This window comes from Eulemur rufifrons, chromosome 2 (assembly GCF_041146395.1).
Source record: "Eulemur rufifrons isolate Redbay chromosome 2, OSU_ERuf_1, whole genome shotgun sequence".
NCBI lineage: Eukaryota > Metazoa > Chordata > Mammalia > Primates > Lemuridae > Eulemur > Eulemur rufifrons.
The window spans coordinates 3,934,229-3,946,434 of NC_090984.1; the positions used below are offsets into that span (position 1 = coordinate 3,934,229).

General features: G+C 64.7%; 1 protein-coding gene across 1 annotated transcript; it reads right to left on the minus strand.

Moving 5' to 3' along the window:
* Positions 1 to 1,657: 1,657 nt before the first annotated feature.
* On the minus strand, positions 1,658 to 11,949 carry ANO8 (anoctamin 8). Its single transcript, XM_069493646.1, has 18 exons — positions 11,659 to 11,949; positions 10,802 to 10,912; positions 10,541 to 10,673; positions 10,239 to 10,377; positions 10,069 to 10,165; positions 9,326 to 9,442; positions 9,117 to 9,244; positions 8,857 to 9,018; positions 8,418 to 8,570; positions 8,170 to 8,296; positions 8,015 to 8,070; positions 7,819 to 7,893; positions 6,293 to 7,114; positions 5,867 to 6,058; positions 5,615 to 5,746; positions 5,419 to 5,529; positions 3,150 to 3,816; positions 1,658 to 2,317 (listed from the first exon to the last, which is right to left on the minus strand). Exons 1-18 carry the CDS (start codon positions 11,762 to 11,764, stop codon positions 1,950 to 1,952), a joined length of 3,696 nt encoding a protein of 1,231 aa, XP_069349747.1. The 5' UTR covers positions 11,765 to 11,949; the 3' UTR covers positions 1,658 to 1,949.
* Between the last annotated feature and the right edge of the window lie 257 nt (positions 11,950 to 12,206).

A 12,206-nucleotide genomic window follows, 5' to 3' on the forward strand; every position in this document is an offset into this window, starting at 1 on the left:
GGTCAGAGAGGAGGTATACCAAGTGCCGTGGCCACTCACGGGGCCCCTCCGCCCCCAGCTGGGCTGGGTTTGGGGCCGAGCTGGGGGATGTAGGGGCGTCGGGGCTCTGGGCCTCAGTCCTGGGGCCTTGGGGTGGCGAGCGTTGCGGCCTCAGAGCTACAGGAGACGCCGGGCTGGGGAGGGGGCGCCCACCCCACGTTACCACCGTGGGGGGCCCTGCCCAGCTCCCCTGGGGTGGTTGGGGTTGGTTCCTGTCATCACACAGGGAGTAGCTGAGCCAGCCCCGGCCCAGTGCAGTCACCCAGCTGTGCCGTGGGGCCAGGTGGCCTTGCCTCCAAGCTGCCAGCGGCGTCTGCACTGCGGGTCCTGTCTGTGGTCACAGGGCAGGTGCTCAGGAAGCGCGAGCTTGGCTGCTGGCGGTGGTGCCAGTTGGGGCTGAGCTCCCCGGAGGCTCACGGACCAGCTGGGAATGCCCAGTCCCAGGGCTTGGTCTGACCCTGGACAGGCTTGTGGCGTCACCGTTTGTTAGTGACTGAAATTGTGGGAGTGGGAACAAGCGGCAGCCTCACCCATCCCCTTGGCTTGCCCAGGCCTCTCCAGCCCCCAGAACCCGCTTTGAGGGGCTGGGTCCCGTGTCCTGCGGCTGCTGTCTGCCCCTGGCTCTGCCATAACTGCCAGGCGGCCCTTCCTTCCCCTCTCCTGCCTCGGCTCCCTCGGGCGGGGGTCCCAGGCCACGTCCCACCTATGCCTCCCTATCGCCTCCCCCCACAACTCCTGGACCTGTCGTGACAGACCCCTGGGCACGCGCTCTCCCTGGCTGCCACTGCCTTTGGGGTCCCCTTTACCCCGATGTTCCCCCAGACTCCAAACTCTGCCTTCCCACACCTCTCTGCCTTTGCACATCCCATTCTCCTGCCTCCAGTGTACCCCGACTTCTCCACAGCCCCCTGAAGTGCCCCTTCCTCACACTGGCTCCCCCAGCCCGTCCCTTGGGCCTAGCCCTGTGGTGCGGCCACGCCGGGCTCCGCGCCCTCAGCCTTCGCATATGGACACGTTTGTCCTCTCCTTCCAGACGGACATGAGGGTCTGAGAGACCATGTTCCCGTTCCTGAGCCGCACAGCGGAACGTCCCAGTGACTTGGGTCTGACATCCGTCCCATAGTGGGACATTTCAGCTGCTCCCCAACACCACCCTGTTTCTGTTGTGGGGACCCCCGAATGTGCCATCTTCTCAATATTGCAACTCTGGGACCATGGTGGCCTCGGGTGCCAGGTGCCTTCTGATGTTCACATCCCAAGTTCCTCCTGCTGTTCCTGGCACCCCCGTTGGCATTCCAGAAAGTGCTGCCTCTTAACGAACCAACCCCCGTCCCTGTTTGAGGCTGAGGTCTGTTTGGGACACAAGCCCTATGCCTAAATTGCTGAAGCTTTTTAGCACTTTGAGATTTCTTCCTTTGCTTAGGTGGCTGAAGCCAGGGTGGCACTGAGCCCCGGAATCTGGGCCGTCTCAGAGGCGGTGCAGCCTGGAGTTTTCCATCTGTGGCCCCGAGACCCAGTTCTTGGAAGGAGGCCCCCAAGGGTCAAGCTGGCCTGTGCCAGGACCGGAGGGGTGCCCACCCGGGCCCCCCACACTCCCTCCCACTGCTCTGACCTCAGGCACTGTTGAAATATACTTTTTATTGCATTTCTGCCGTTTTACAAAAATATGACAAAATAAATTAAAAACAAATAAATAATCGCCTATTCTGTGTGTGTGTGTTTTCTGTTGGGTTTATGGGTTTCCTTTTGGCTCCCCCATACTGGTGGAAAGGAAAACGGCAGATGGGGGGGGTGCCGGCCAATCCTGGGGGCTGTTGGCGGCCAAAGCGCATTTTGCATTTTCTGGGCCGGCCCCCGTGTGAAGGGCTGATATTGCATATGAGAAGAGAAGGCAGGGCGGGCAGGCAGAGCTAATGCCAGCCGCTGGGCCAGCACACGGCCTGGGGGCTGGGGCTGGGGCTGGGGCTGGGCGCCGGGGCCTCGGGGGGTTCCGAGGTGGCCGGCAGTGGCTGGGGCAGGAGGCTGTAGAAGCTGGTGTCACCTGGCAGGGGCTGAAGGGCAGGCGGGGCCCCGGCCAGGGCACAGGGCGGGCACTCGGTGGCTGGGGCCTGGCGGAGGGCGGTGCCCTCGCCCCCGCAGCCCCACGGCCCGTCCCATTGCCAGCAGCCGGCGGGCGGCGTCGGGGGCCGGGGCAGCAGCATTGGTGGCGGCGGCGGCGCCGGGCTCCGGCTGCGGCAGGTGCGGAGGGCAGGGGCGCCCACGGGGGCCAGTGCTGTCCCTGCGGAGGCGAGAGGGGCCGTTCCGGGGAGATGCCGCCCCCGCCGGACCCTACCAGGCTGGCGACCCTGCCCACGCTCCCTCCCGGGCTTCCAGGCACATGAAGGGCCTTATTGCTTCTGGTCAGAGACAGGGTGGGCGTCTCTGGGTGCAAGCCCTGCCTCTGGGCACGGGCCTGCCCAGTCCTGGGGGAGAGGACATTTGAGGAGGTTCCTCTGGCTTCTGACCTATCTCCTTGCACTGCTGCCACCTCTCAGGCTCCCTGGGGCTGGGGTGGGTGAGGTGTGGCAGGGACAGCGGTCCCAGGGCAGTGAGGCCCGGGCCTCTGCTCAGCACACATGTGGGTGCAGCCTGTGGCTGAATGCCCCGAGCTCCCTGGTGTGCAGTCCCAGCACCCCACCTCCAGGAAGGCCTCCCTGGACAGCTGGGTGGCAGGGCAGGGGTTTGCATAGAGGCCTGGGGGTCCAAGTCCCCCCAGAGTGAGCTGAGTGTGGGGGCCTGTGGGGGCAGGAGCGGGTGAGCCAGGTGCTGATGGGGCCTCCCTCATCTCTCCTGGCACCGGAGCTTGGTGGGGATGCCCTGGGAGGGGTACTAGGACAGGGGGCTTTGCTGTCCCTCCCTGGGCATGACAGGGTCAGGCACAGGGCTCCAGGCTGTCACAGGGCCCTAAGATATGGAATAGGCTTTGACTGAGAGGATCCATGTACTGCATGGGCCCAGATCCCCTCCGGTACCAGAGACCTGGCCCCCTTCAGCCCCTCTCCCCATGCCTGACACCCACCCCCAGCCCTAGAGCCGGCCGGCGTCCCCACCCCCGAGTTAAAGCTTGTGACCTGAGCCTTCTTCTTCAGGCCGGGGGGCTTCCAGCTCCTCAGCCGCGGCCTCGTCCACTGGCCCACTCCTCTGGGCCCGGCTGCCACCACCGCTGGGGGTCCCGTCTGGCCGGGCCTGCCCGCCCGCCCCGTTGGACCCGGCCTCAGCCCGGGCCCCGCCAAAGGGGAAGAGCTTGCCGGCGTGGAAGGCCTTGGGTGGCGAGTGGCTGCGCTCAGAGTCCCGCCGGGTCTCGGGAGACTTGAGGAACTTGAAGCTGAGGAAGGCTGGCAGGCGTGTGTCGCTGCCGGTGGGCGACTGGGCGGGAGACGGCCGCGGGGCGGCGCTGGCGCCTGCAGCAGCCAGCGAGGACGCGGCCCCTGAAGACAGAAACTTGCCCTGGAGCGGGATGATCTGCTTCAGCTTCATGACGTTGTTGGGCGCCAGCAGGGACCCCGGGCGCTTGGGCCTCTCGGGCCCGTGGCCGCCCGCCCCGCCGCCCTTGGCCTTGGCAGAGGCCTTCTCCGAGGCAGCGGGGTCCGGCCCGGGGCCCTCAGCCCTCGCCTCCTCCCGGCCACTGGCGTCGCGTTCCCGCCGGGCGTGGTGCTCTGCGTGGCGCTGGCGCTCCTCTTCCTCGCGTCGCCGCCGCTGCTGCTGCTGGTAGCGGTGCTGGGCCTGGCGCTCGTGTCTCTGCAGGTAGAGCCAGGCGTTACGGGACTGCGAAGAGGGGCCTTAGCCGCACCAGCCGCAAGCCCGGCTGGCCGCAGAAGTGGGGGGAGATCCAAATACTTATTGGATGCCTACTGCGTCCCTGGGCCCATGATAGGGCTCTCTGGGGAAGTGGGGAGAGATTAAAATGCTCATTGGCACCAGAGGAATCCCTGGACCCACGCTGGGGCTCTGGGAGGAAGGGGCAAAGAGATCCAAACACTTATTGGGCACCAACTGAATCCCGGGACCCATGCCAGTGCTTTCTGGGAATTAAGAATAAGACAAATATTCACTGGCCACCAACTCTGTCCTCGGCCCGCCGTGTGCCAGACAGAGCCCTGACCAGAGCCGACTAGCGTCCCCACGGTCCAACCTGGTAGCCAATAGCCAGCCATGCGAGACCTTGTCAATGTAAATTTAAATTCATTAAGATTCGTGGCCGGGCCTGGTGGCTCACGCCTGTAATCCCAACACTCTGGGAGGCTGAGGTGGGAGGATTGCTTGAGCCCAGGAGTTCAAGACCAGCCTGAGCAAAAGTGAGACCTGTCTCTACTAAAAATAGAAAAATTAGCCAGGCATGGTCGTGGGTGGCTATAGTGCCAGCTACTCGGGAGGCAGAGGTGGGGGGAGGCAGAGGTGGGAGGATCACTTGAGGCCAGGAATTTGAGGTTGCTGTGAGCTACGATGATGCCACAGCACTCTACCCAGGGTGACAGAGTGAGACTCTGTCTCAGAACAAACAAACAAACAAACAAAATCATTAAGATTCTATAAAATAAAAATTCAGGCCGGGCGCGGTGGCTCACGCCTGTAATCCTAGCACTCTGGGAGGCCGAGGTGGGCGGATCGTTTGAGCTCAGGAGTTCGAGACCAGCCTGAGCAAGAGCGAGACCCCATCTCTACTAAAAATAGAAAGAAATTATATGGACAGCTAAAAATATATATAGAAAAAATTAGCCCGGCATGGTGGCGCATGCCTGTAGTCCCAGCTACTCGGGAGGCTGAGACAGGAGGATCGCTTGAGCCCAGGAGTTTGAGGTTGCTGTGAGCTAGGCTGACGCCACGGCACTCACTCTAGCCCGGGCAACAGAGTGAGACTCTGTCTCAAAAAAAAAAAAAAAAAAAAAAAAAAAAAAATTCAGTTTCTCAGTCGCACCAGCCGCAATTACAACGTGCTCACTCACTGGCTGTAGCTAGGGCTACACGGACAGTGCCCATACAGAGCATTGCCACCAGCAAGGAAGCTGGGAGCTCCTTGGCCCATTCTACCATTTTCTGAAGAATTCGGAAGACACTGGGCTTCTAGAAGGATCCATCATGTCCCCAGCTCCCAGTGGGGATGCTGTCAGGGGAGCTGGCAGATGACAGAATGTTCTTGAGGGCCAGCCTGATCCTGGATGCCACTGGGACGCTGGGAGCGATCAGGCCATTGTGAGCATTAATGGTCACACCTGCCTCTGTGCCATCTGTGTGTGCCCTCCTGCTAAGGAGCCGGTGGCTGAGATCTGAGAGCCGAGATCTGTCACTAGAGAAGCCCCACCGAGAGAATGAGGAAGGCGAGCCCGGCCCAGGCCCACGTACCTTGAAGGCCTCGCGGCGCTGGTATTCCAGCTTGGCCATCTCCTCGGCCACCCAGCCTGGGATGTCGGGGATGGCCACATGGATGAGGTACTTGAGGAGCAGAGCAAAGTGCTGTGGGGATGGCAGAGAGGTGGCTGCAGGCTCTGGGATTGCGCTCCTGCCTCCCGGCTTCCCGGGGCCCAGCCCCCAGCCGCACCTCGAGCACCACCACGGACACGATGGCTGCTTCTGGGCTCAGCCAGGGCAACAGGCGCTGCAGCTGTCCACACTGGCTGATTAGGTAGCAGTTGACCACGATCGCCAGGACACCCATGGCCTCCATCACCTTCTGCAGGGCGGCAGGGGGGCTCAGGCAGGATTTGGCTGGCCTCCCCGAGTCCCCAGCCCCTCCCTGCTGCGCCCTGGCTCCCTCCTGGCCGTGGCTCAGAGACCTCAGCCTCCCTCCCACCTGCCACTGGCCGATGCTCTCCACGCGCTGGCCGAAGGGCCGCTGTAGCCCCGTGCACAGCTTGAAGGCGTCACTGCGAATCTCAATGAGGTTGTTGACCAGGGCGCACAGCGCGGCCAGGGGGAAGGCAGATGAGAAGAGAACCACGTAGCCGAACTGCACAAACATCTCCTGATAGTCCTGGAACGTGTCCTGCAGGCAGGCAAGTGTCAGACCCGCACGCCTCCTCCCTCGGACCACCTTCCACCCAGCCTGGCTCCCTCAGACAATCCCGTGGGCACCCAGGGTGGCTCCCCCTCCTCAGTCGGTCCGGAGGCCTCCATCCGGCCGGGCCTCCCCCTCCTGCAGCACCACAACAGCGCTGGGGCCCGTATTCACCCCCTCCCACCACCTCCACCCTCGGACCGTGCGCTGCCCCCTCCTCACCTCATACTTCTTCATACAGCTCTCCAGCTCTGCCTGCGTGAGCTGGGGCGAGTGTTCCTCCTCGGGAGGGTCAATCCAAGACGACCGGTTCTGCCGCCTTTGCCTCCCGGTGGAGTCGCCGCTGGAGCTGGGCTCCGGGTCCGGGCCACCGTCAGGTCCCTGGTCTCGGCCCTCACCTCCTGCCCGGCGGAGCAGGATGGCTGGGGGCTCCCGCTCAGGGCTGCTGGGAGCCCCCTCCGCCTCGTCGTCTTCCTCGGCCAGCGTGAACACACTGGGCTCCAGCCCCTTCTCCACCATGGTGGGACTCCCCTCCTCCAAGAGGGCCTCCGAGCTTGGGCCAGGCCGGCGCCGCCCGGCACCCCGCTCGGCGAAGCTGACCTTCTTGAGCCGGAGCCCGCAGTCTAGGAGGCCACCTTCCTCGCCCTCCTCTTCCTCCTGCTCCTCTTCCTCGTCGTCTTCTTCTTCCTCCTCCTCCTCTTCCTCTTCCTTCCTGCCCCGAGCCCCGTCCCCCGTCTCCCCGCCTTCCCCTGCCAGCCGCCTCTCCACCGTGGCCGCCTCCTCCTCCTCCTCGGGTGCCCCGCAGCCCCCGCTGAGACACCTGCGCCCCGCCCCAGCGCCGCTGCCACCACCCTCCTCAGCCTGGGGCTCTAGGCGGCGGGGATCGGGGCGCCATGGGCTCAGCAGGCCAAGCAGGGCGCGGGCCAGCTCCCAGACGGCGCGCGCGCCCAGCTCGCCGCGGCTCAGCCGCCGGTACAAGTGCGGCTGCAGGACCTCTCGCACGTTCTGGAGGAACTGGCGGGTGATCAGCAGTGTGGCCAGCATCTGGGGGCAGGAGGGGCGGAGAGAGGAGCATGGGGGGCAGGCGGGGCAGGCGGGGCAGGCGGGGCAGGCGGGGCTCTGGGCACCAGCACGGGGCACCGTCGGGGAGCCCTGCGCCCAGACACACACACTGGACCCGATTCGTAACTCTGCCCCTGCGGACATGCCCGGACACCAGGGCTCAGCCACCGTTCACGGCTGCCCGCACCGCAGCCTGGCGGGCCACAGCGCCCCAGCCGTCCCGGGGAGGGCGAGGCGGGACCCCCAGCCACCTGCACCGGGTTGGCTGAGCCGGGATCCCCTCCGCGCATGCGCCTCAGCTGGGCTTCCTCGCCCCCCGCACAGCCAGGCTGCCCTCCCCGCCAGGCCCCAGAGGCTCGCCCCCTGCCCATACTTTGGCCCGGGCCGCGAGAAGGAGGCCCCGGAGGGAGAGGAGGAGCAGGCGGAACCGCAGGGCCGCGAGCGGGACCAGCACTGCCCGCAGCTGCCGCTCGAGGCTCTGGGACAGGGACAGGACGAGCAGGAGCTGTGGAGGGACCGACGGACAGGTGGACGGACAGATGGGGGGGGTGACAGGCAGAGAGAGGACGCACGGATGACGACAGAGAGGAGAGAAGGATGGAGGAGGGAGGGGAGGGGCTGGAGAGCCCTTGGACCCCTTGAGCCCGCTCTGGCCCCCGCTGGCCGCCGTGGGGGCGGGATCTCACCTCTTTCAGGCGCTCCATGTCCTTGAGGTAGAAGCCGATGTAGAAGAGGCTCAGGTAGGAGTTGACAAACTGGAACTGAAGGAAATAGGCAGGCGGCCTTCACCCTGGAGCCCCCACTTCCCAGCAGCCCTCCGTGTGCCCCACACAGACCCACGCCCCGCTGCTGTCCCTGGCCTGCCTGCTAACCACGACTCACCAGGACAACCTTGATGATGAGGTGTTTTTCATAGGCGCTCTCCAGCCGGTAGTTCTCTAGGGCCCGAGGTGGACAGTAAGTGGGCGGCCCGATCCCCCAGGGCAGCGGGGATCCCAAAGGGTGGTGGGGACCCTCCTCCCCCGGGCAGGGCGTACCCATATCATTGAGCCAGACAGCGAGCTTCTTGTAGCCCTCGGCACTCACGCTGACGAGCAGGGCCAGCACCACCTTGGGCAGGAAGCGGGCCAGGCGGGGCAGCCCCTTTACACTGAGCACCAGCTCCTGCGAAGCAGGGGGGTCGCGAGTTCGGGGCTCACCCTGCTGGCCGGGCTCAGCTCGAGATGGAGCTGGGTAGGTAGTCGCCCAGTTGGGTCAAGGCAGGGTTGGGGGAATCGGGGGTCACCTGCAGCTGGAAGCAGCCAAGCATGAGCAGGAAGACACAGACAAGGCTTGCCAGGCACAGTGGGAGGCTGACGAGCAGCTGGAAGAGCAGCCGCTTCCAGGGCGGGTAGTAGAACTCCTCAGCTCGTGTCACAGGGCTGATGCGTCGCACCCCCTGATGGTGGGCAGAGGCCCGGCCCAGCGTGAGACCAGAGGGGCCACCTCTGCCCCACACGTGCTTCCTGATCGTAAGAACTCAGTGTCCTGCCACGCCTTTGCTCTCTCCCTGCGCCCACCTAGGGCACCCTTCCAAGTCCCTCAGTTGCAGTGTCCAACCCCCCACGCAGAGCACACCCTCTTTGTGCACCCCAACCTATTTCACAGCTCCTGCAGTGCCCTCCACGTGCACCCTCTCTCCTTTCCCAAATTTTCCATGACCTTGAACTCAGCCCCCGACTGACCCTGAACTGGGGGCGTGGCTCCTCCACGGCTTCCCCGGGCGAGTCCAGTGTCCCCCACTTGTAGGCTAGCTCGGCACCCCTCCGCTTCCATTCCTCTAAGAACAGCGTTGACCAGATCACATTGAAAAGAGCGAAGACCACACAGGACACGTCCCGGCTTGTCTGTGGGTGGTGGAGGACAGTTGAGCTGTTGGCCAGGCCAGCCCAGGGAGGAGGGTGACTTTGGGTCCCCTAGTCCCTGCCTGGCCCCCACCTGGTACCTGATCGGCCTCCGTGAACGTGTACAGGACGGAGCCAAAGACAGCTGGGTACACCATCGCCGACGTGTAGAAGCCCAGCCAGGCGAAGTACATGGCAATCTTCACACCAAAGTAGTCACAGATGTCATCTGCCAGGGAACAGAGGTGTGTCCCAGTCACCCCCTGTCTGCCTGCTGGGCTCCCCCACAATCCCGCACCCCAGGCCGCACCTAGAGGCTGGTTTTCACACACGGCCTGCACCCATGACTTCATAAGGCGGTTCAGGATACGCTGCTCGTGGACCGGGAACACCTGCTGGATGATCCCACGGGCCACCAGCTCGGGGACTGTAGGGGGACGAGCACAGGTGACCTCAGCTCCTCCACCCTGAGCCCAGACTGACCAGCCCCCTTTGTCTGAAACCCAAGTCACAGCTTTTTGCCTGCTCTTAAATGCAGAGGCTCTTCCCAGGGAAGGAGTTCTGCGTGGCTGGAACAGCCGATTCTCCTTTAGAATTTGGGAGGTTTAGGGGCGGGCAAGGAAGGAATCAGTAGGGTGGGGTCCGAATGGGAAACTATGTTTTTAAATAAAGCTGTTTGGCCTCAGTTTGTGGCCCCAAACGTCTGGGGAATGGTACAAAGTTGGCATCAGAAAGTGAACTTGCAGCGGCTCAGTTTTCCGGAAGGGAAACCAAGGCCCAGGGCTTCACCGCACAGTATGTGGAGCGCTGTCCATGGTCCCTGCTGCTGCCACATCCCAGACCCAGAAAAGAGCCTGGGTGGGACCCGCCTCCCCCAGATAAGCCCCACCCTTATGCTAAGGCCACGCCCCTTCAGCCCATTGGTTGCCCAACTCTTTGTCAACCCTTGACTGGTTGGCCATAGGCCCCACCCTCCTGCTCCGATAGGTTGTCCTCTAAGAGCCCCACCCAACTTTCTGCCTGTGATTGGAGCGCCGGCCCCGCCTTGCTCACTGATTGGCTGGTCCTCCAGGAAGCGCACGTTGTGGAGTGCTTCGCCCTGCTTGGCACGCAGGTTCTGCAGCCAGAAGCGGATGATGCTCTGACGTTCCTGGGGGGGCGACAGGGCGTGACCTAGGGGCCAGCACACCCGGGTGTGCGCGGGCCACGGCCTCCAGGCTTACCTGGGAGGTGAAGAAGCGCAGCTCGCTCTCCACGTTCTCGTAGATGAAGTCCTCATCACAGGAGAAGCCGCGGGTGCCCCCACCGAACTCGGCCTTGACGGCCTTGCGCAGGCCCAGCTCGTCGGCCCCTCGGAGCAGGCTGCGGGGAGGGTGTGGGAGGCGGGCTCAAGGGCAGGCCCTGGCTGGCCGTTGGAGCTGAGCGCGGTGCCCCCGGTGACCCCCTGAGCCATAGGCAGGGCGACACCAGGAAGAGTGGGGACTGAGTGGCAGGCTCCGCGACAGGAGACAGGCGGGACACTCGCCTCTCGTACGTGGCGGTGACGAAGAAGGCGTAGGCTCGCGTGTGACGGTGGTGGCGGACTTGCACGATGAGCTCGGGGATGCCCACGCGGATGTGGTTCAGCAGCCATAGCAGTGTGTGGTCATCCGTTGTGTCTGCCAAGGGGCACAGGGACCGATGGCTCTGGCCACGCGGGGGGCCCAAGGCCTCCTGCATATTCCCGCTCTGGGAAGCCGAGCTCAGGAGAGCCGCATCTGGGCACCGGGCGCGCGGGCGTGGGTACCTGGGAAGGTCATCAGCACGTCGCAGTTCTCTGTAGGCACCGTCTTCATCCATGCCTTGTGGGACACCAGGTAGCGACCCGCCTGCAGGAGCCGCTTCCCGAAAAGCTTATCTGGGGGACGGCGTGGCAGGCCCTGGTCAGGCCGCCCTGGGACTGGACCCCAGCCTCCAGCTTTGGTTCCTCCAGCCCCCACCAGGGCTCCTCAGCATTCTGCCTGGCATTCAAGGCCCTGAGAACACTGGCCTTGGCTCGTTTTCCTCCCTCCGCGTCCTTGCACCAGCCAAGCCCCCCTCCAGGAAAGCCACCCCCCCCCCAGATCCTCTCTTGCGAATCTTACTCATTCTGGAGGCCCAGCTTCGCCTCCGAAACCACAATCGATAGGGCGCTCACTAGCAGCCCCGACCACTTCACCACGTTATGACAGCGCGTCCCTACAGCAGCCCCAGGAACTGGGTGCGGTTCTTACCCCCATTGCACAGGTGGGGAAACTGAGGCCCAGAGCGTCACCCGCCCAAGGTCACAGTCGAGCTGGGATTTGAACACAGGACCGTATGATTCTGTATCCTCCTCGAGGCTCTCAAACACATCCCTGCCCCGCCACGATCCCACAGCCCCGGGGTGTCGGGGCGCAGCCTCAGGCTGGGGCTCTCAGAGGGGCGTGTCCACGTCTCCGCGCCGGGACCCCGGCCCGCTGCACTGTCCCAGCCCCACCCGGGCCGCAGCCGCAGTGCCGGGAGGAGGCGGCCCCTCCGCGGGACACCAAGCCAGGGAGGTTTGACCCCAATCCTCCTCCCCATCCAGCCGACGCGGGCACCCAGGCACCTGCACCCGGTCTGGTCCAGCAGCCGCACACATACCCAGAACTCCGGACGCCGGGGCCGCAGGCTCGCCCTCCGGCGGGGGCCTCTTGCCACGCTCGCCCTCCAGGGACGTGCCCCCGGAGCCGGAGGCGGCCTCGGACATGGCGAGGACAGGTCAGGTCAGGGGCTGCGAGCGGCCCGGGCACCGGGGGGCCGCGGGCTCATGGGGCGGGTGCGGCGGCTGAGCGCGCGGGAGGAGGAGACAAAGGCCGCGCCCGCCCGCGCGGGCCGCCGTCCTCAAGCGCCCGAGCGCTGCTTCTCGTCCCCGCCCGAGCCGAACCTCGATTCTTCTTCCCAGCCCGGCACGCGTCACTCTTCTGGTTCTCGTGTCAGCCCGCCCGCCTCGCTCTCTGGTTCTTGTCTCCGCCCGTGTTGTTTTCTGGGTTTCGTTCTCGCCCGCCCACCTCGCTCTCTGGTGCTCGTCCCCGCCCGCACCGGTGGTGCATTCTCCGACTGGTCTCCACCCACGCCGCATTCTAGTCCCCGCCCCAGAGCCTCAGTTTCCCCCTCTGTAAAACCCGGACTCCGGAGGCGCGGTTTGGAAT

Bases quoted from the DNA above. Each gene is read 5' to 3' on its own strand.
- ANO8 (XM_069493646.1), bottom strand. From the start codon at position 11,764: ATGTCCGAGGCCGCCTCCGGCTCCGGGGGCACGTCCCTGGAGGGCGAG. The intron at 8,071-8,169 runs GTACGCCCTGCC...CTCGGGCCCTAG, and splicing joins TGTCTGGCTCAATGATATGG to AGAACTACCGGCTGGAGAGC. The intron at 5,747-5,866 runs GTGGGAGGGAGG...GCCGCCCTGCAG, and splicing joins AGAGCATCGGCCAGTGGCAG to AAGGTGATGGAGGCCATGGG.